Source organism: Argentina silus, assembly GCF_951799395.1.
Source record: "Argentina silus genome assembly, chromosome: 13".
Lineage (NCBI taxonomy): Eukaryota > Metazoa > Chordata > Actinopteri > Argentiniformes > Argentinidae > Argentina > Argentina silus.
The window spans coordinates 8,253,452-8,258,709 of NC_139667.1; the positions used below are offsets into that span (position 1 = coordinate 8,253,452).

Below are 5,258 nucleotides of genomic sequence, written 5' to 3' on the forward strand. Positions count from 1 at the left end.
CTGATGGCAGATGGCCAAGCCATCCAAAGAGCAGGTCATAGCTCTGTGCTCGACACTGGAAGATCATGCCTGTACTAATCCACCTCACCATGGTTTCTGACACAGGTCCAGGCCATACGAGGCAGGGGGCTCTGAGGTGGGGTTGGTGGTGGTGGGGGAAGGGGGGGCACGGGGCTCCAAGGTGGGGGTGGGGGGGGGCCAGGGCTGAACCGAGACGACTCAGATGTCAGGATGTGGGAAGATGAAGTAGTAAAAGTGCTGGGAAGTGAGTGGGCCCGGTGGTTAATCCATCCATTTAGGGTTTCCTCCTATACTGGGGGGGGGGGGGGGTAGAACCAGAGCTACAGTACAGTGGAGTGCATCACACCAGCCTAGTGGACAATGAAACCTCTGTGAAGGAAACCATCAGTCCCATAGTCTTAGACAGGCATTAACTGAATTGCACACAGGCCCCATAAATGTCACCCACCCATAGATCTTTAAAGGGGATGTGTCTGTTTATGGCTGCCATAACAGTAGCTCATGCTGTCATTGGTTATACTGTATGTTATTGAGAGAGGGGATGAGAACAAGCTTTTTCTACTCTGCTCTGTGTCTTCTGGGGAAGAGGAGCTCATGGCATGAGGCTTGGGCTGGAGATGCCACGTGTGGGGACGGTTGTGGGTAGCCAGTTATTCCCTGATCATCCTGGCATTGGCACGGGGCATTGGTGCCATCCACTCCTTCATCCCCCTCTGGGCAGCAGCTCTCTGGCCCGGGTCCTGATCCCCCCAGCTGCCCTACACGCTGTTACATGACCATCACTTTCCCAGCATGCCTCAGGAGGGCTCAGTCCTGACACTGCCATTTCGAAGCTTTAGAGCTGGTCATCTACCAGGCATACAGACACACACACATACACACTCTCTCACTCACTCACACACACACACACACACACACACACACCTACACAATGTTTTGTGTTTGATAAATCAACAGAGCATATCTCTTGGTTACCATCACTGATTTAATCTGGTGTGGTCTGCTGTTGTGACACTTACAGCAAGTTGAAATGGAAACTAGAAAGCAAGCCAAACTTACTTTCTCTCTCTCTCACACACACACACACACACACACACTAGCACATGCACACAGACAATCCAATAATAACAATATTTTTAGTTTTTTTCACAGATGCATGAGGCTTGTTATTAGACAAAAATTGCAGAGCTATGGTTGTCAATCTTGGGAAATCTAGATTCCTGTTATTTACTCACTGTCTGTCCTCGTTCTCCTCTTCATTCTCCCCACAGCATGATGGAAAGCCCTTCTGCCACAAACCATGCTATGCTGCCCTCTTTGGGCCAAAAGGTGCAGTACACTTTACTATTGACATTGAATGCGTTGTCATTGAACGTACATTAGATGGTGGATCTACAGTATATGTGTTATTGTGTTCATGTGTACAATTAGCCCTGACATGACTAGTCTTCAGTATTATGGAGTGTAGTAGTCTGTTAATTTAGTGCAGGTAGGGTGGTTTGGAATCATGCTCTCCTGAAACATATAAACTCTAAAAGTGTCGCACTCAGACCTTGAAGATGTCCTTTTGCTCTAATAGTAGACGCTTGGGTCTTCCACGTGGCAGACCCGGGTTTGAACCCTGCCTGTCACATTTAAGTGGACCAAACATGCTCTGACCTCTCTCTGCTGTGTGGTGTGTCTAGGTGTGAACATTGGTGGAGCAGGGTCCTATGTGTATGAGGCCCCCGTCAACAACACTCCTGCCCCTACTGCTGTGGACAGCGCCCCCAAACCGGAGGAGAAGAAGATGTCTGCACCCCCCAGGGGACCAGTCAAAGGTAAACACACAAATGTGTGTGTCTGAGTGTGTGTGCGGTGCGAGCACACGTGTGTCTGTGTGTCTGTGTCTGTCTGTGTGTGTGTGTGTGTGTGTGTGTGTGTGTGTGTGTGTGTGTGTGTGTGTGTGTGTGAGTGATGAGATGGGAAAAGATGCCAAATAGTGGAGTTTCTGCCAAAAGAGATGAGCGTACAGCACTAGACTAGGGAGGAGAGCGAGAGCAGCAGTGTGAGTCTGCTGAGTCAGTGATAAAAGCCTCCCTGCAGACTAGCTCCAGGGACATGGGATTTTCTCAAGCTGTTTACCCTGGGTTTTCCCACAGTGGCGGGCCAAAGGCCACACTTCCTGTGTGTGCGTGCGTGTGTGCGTGCGTGCGTGCGTGCCTGTGTGCGTGCGTGCGAGAGAGAACGTGGGCTTTTGTGTTCATGATTGATTTAACTGATTTTAAACTGATAAAAAATCTTGAGCTTTGAAATGAGTTCATGTTTACTTGTGTGTAAATGTGAACCCCCCCAAACTTGCTGATAACATTAACAGCATAATCTCTTTGCAGCCTCAAGCATCACCACCTTCTCTGGTGAGGCAAACCTGTGTCCCAGGTGCAACAAGAAGGTATACTTTGGTAAGTCCCCTTCATCCCCACTCACACTCATAAGAGGGGTGAGATCAGGCTCTGGGTGTGGAACCTGTGGTGTGGTTGCCATGGGGATATGTGTCTGTCCTGTGTGGTTTCCATAGTGACGTCTGTGTGTGTGTGTGTGTGTGATACAGCGGAGAAGGTGACATCCCTTGGGAAGGACTGGCATCGCCCCTGCCTGCGCTGTGAGAGGTGCAGCAAGACATTGACTGCCGGCAGCCACGCAGAGGTGAGAGAGAGAGAGGGATGGAAGGAGGAGGGAGGGAAGGAGGGAGGGAAAGAAAGAAAGAAAGGAGAAGACAAAACAAGGGATGAGAAGGGAATGGGATTAGAGAATGAGTCATAAATTCATTGTGATTTGCATATTCTCAGAAAGAACATGGTACATGTTTTTATATTGTGTTTTACTTTTGTTTTATTACAGCATGATGGCCAACCTTACTGCCACAAGCCATGCTATGCTTGCCTCTTTGGGCCCAAAGGTAAGCACCCGTCCTCTCCTTTTACTGTACATCAACTAGTCATCTCCTTTATCAACAGCTAGGTGGTGCTGCTGTCCCACAAAATATCAGCAGGAGGACATGTAACTTGTTGACAGGAAAATGCACACATTGCAGTTCTTACACAACAGAAGAGGGAGTATGACAGAGGAATGGTTGCAACACCGTCTGTCCATATCAAACACATGTACTGAAACACTGATCAGTTACACAGTCAGGAACTCTTGTGCATCATGTGACAGTCAGATGGCTGTGATCAGTTGTTTTGACTGTTGTTTCACAGGGGTGAACACTGGAGGGGTTGGCAGCTACATCTACGACAAGGAGCCCACCGCGGTGACCCAGCCCTGAGCTTCTGTCCCCAGCCTCCGACCCGCCCCTCTCCGACACTACTGCTACCACCCAACACAGTATTATCTCTACCCCCCTCTCCCCGTCCCTCTCCCCTCCATAAGCAGACCTGAGACCCAGCCTTCTGCCTCCAGCTCCTCTCCTCAACCTTATCTGCTCCCCCCGACCCAACAGTGACCTGCACCAGCCACCCACCCACCTCAGCCTCCTGGTGCTGCAGCCCTCTAGACTGCCCCTCCCTCAGGACAATGATTGATCGGCACACTCCCAGACACGTATTACTTACATTTTGGCAGAGAGGGTACATAGCACAGCTCCAGAGCATCACGTTAGGCCATAGTACTGCACACTAGCATCTCTTGAGAGTCAGTGCTGTAACTCAGCATTGACTTATCGTACTCCTGATCACCGGCATGCGCTGAGAGGGTCTCCTCCTGGGACCACTCTGTATGATTGAAGTATTCTAATATTCTCCCACTAAAACACAGGGGCTCGTGAGGCCAATTCACCTTATGACTTGGACCGTTGATGTCATGTTTCCATATATGATGTGTGTGGATATGTATACATTATGACCCCACATTAAATTTCAGTTTAAGAAACGCAATGACAAAAAAAAAAGTTCCCTTTTCATTTCAGTTTAAGCAACACTCACGGCCAATTCAAGGGGAGTTTGGAGATGACGCAAAGTGTAAAGTAGCCGTTGGACTGAAAGTGATCCTCAGGTTGCAGAGGTGCATTGTGGGTGAAGGTGCTGATGTGCTGACAGGCAGAGGAATCTCACCTGGGAGACGGCAGACGGCACAGGCACAGGCACATAAATCTGACAGGGATACTTTAAGACCCAGATTTACAGTTTGGCTGCCCGACAACATTCCTCAAATGGATGCTAAAAGAAAAAAGTATTTCTGTGGGGTTTAGTTTGCTAAAAAAAGAAAAAAGAAAAAAAAAAGTGAAATTTATAATGGTGATAAAACTGTCGGGAGAGTTATGACAGGGTTGACAGGGTTGTGGATGAGGCCCGGATTATGGAAAATGTCTTAATTGGTTTGAACTGTTACCAGAGGACAGGGTGTATTTATTAATTTGTTACAATACAATACCTGTTAAACTATAAGGTATTCTACGACCCCTATGGGACGAATGAAGGAGGAAAGATAACGCAACATAAGCTGTACAATTCCCTAAGGAACTCCAGGTAGGGACTTTTAGGTATTAACCCTGACGTATTTCTGAGAAGATATTTTAAATATGACTCGTCAGTAGAAAGTAGCTTATAGAAACAAAGAAACTGAGACACTGCAGACAAAGCATTCGGTAAGAATGTGCATTAGTATTATATGACTGTTATTGTGATGCTTAGAATCTGTTATGTGTAGTAGGGCTTTCGAACACTTCAGGACTCACTGTTTGTAGAAAAAAAAAGGCTGCACTTAAGTCCTGCTGCTTCTGTCTTTTTAATCCCGAATTAAACTTTCTATACTGTTTACATGTTGTCCTGTGTTTCCTCTGTCCCAAGATGACCTCATACCCTAGGTGGTTACACCCGAAATGACCTCATACAATAAACAACTACTACACCGGATATGTGGTTTCTGATGTTCGCATGTTATCTTCTATCATTTGGGCTTGGCAAACGGACTCGTACACCATACCACCTTCATTCCTATGTGACGCTGGGAACCTCAACCTACAGTGCAGACAAAGTCACGCTATCTGACAATGACGCCATACTAGTAATCAGTATTAATGTATTACCAGATGTGAATACTTATCAATAGTTGCTACTGTGCCCACACCCAGTGTGAACCCATATACCTCATACACACCACACCGTCGAAGTCACGTGACGATGACCTTCACCGCAGCCAACCCTGTAGTCAGAGCTCCCAACCCTATTCAGAAGGCTAACCCTCATAACACAGCCCAT

General features: G+C 47.5%; 1 protein-coding gene across 1 annotated transcript in view; it reads left to right on the forward strand.

Moving 5' to 3' along the window:
- Positions 1–4,815, forward strand: part of crip2 (cysteine-rich protein 2) — a 14,645-nt gene extending 9,830 nt beyond the window's left edge. Inside the window, exons 3-8 of the mRNA XM_083683244.1 lie at positions 1,293–1,350; positions 1,707–1,841; positions 2,394–2,462; positions 2,612–2,706; positions 2,902–2,959; positions 3,261–4,815. Of these exons, the coding sequence (XP_083539370.1) occupies positions 1,293–1,350; positions 1,707–1,841; positions 2,394–2,462; positions 2,612–2,706; positions 2,902–2,959; positions 3,261–3,328 (483 nt within the window). The 3' untranslated portion in view covers positions 3,329–4,815. The remainder of the gene's footprint in view (positions 1–1,292; positions 1,351–1,706; positions 1,842–2,393; positions 2,463–2,611; positions 2,707–2,901; positions 2,960–3,260) is intronic.
- Positions 4,816–5,258: the final 443 nt, after the last annotated feature.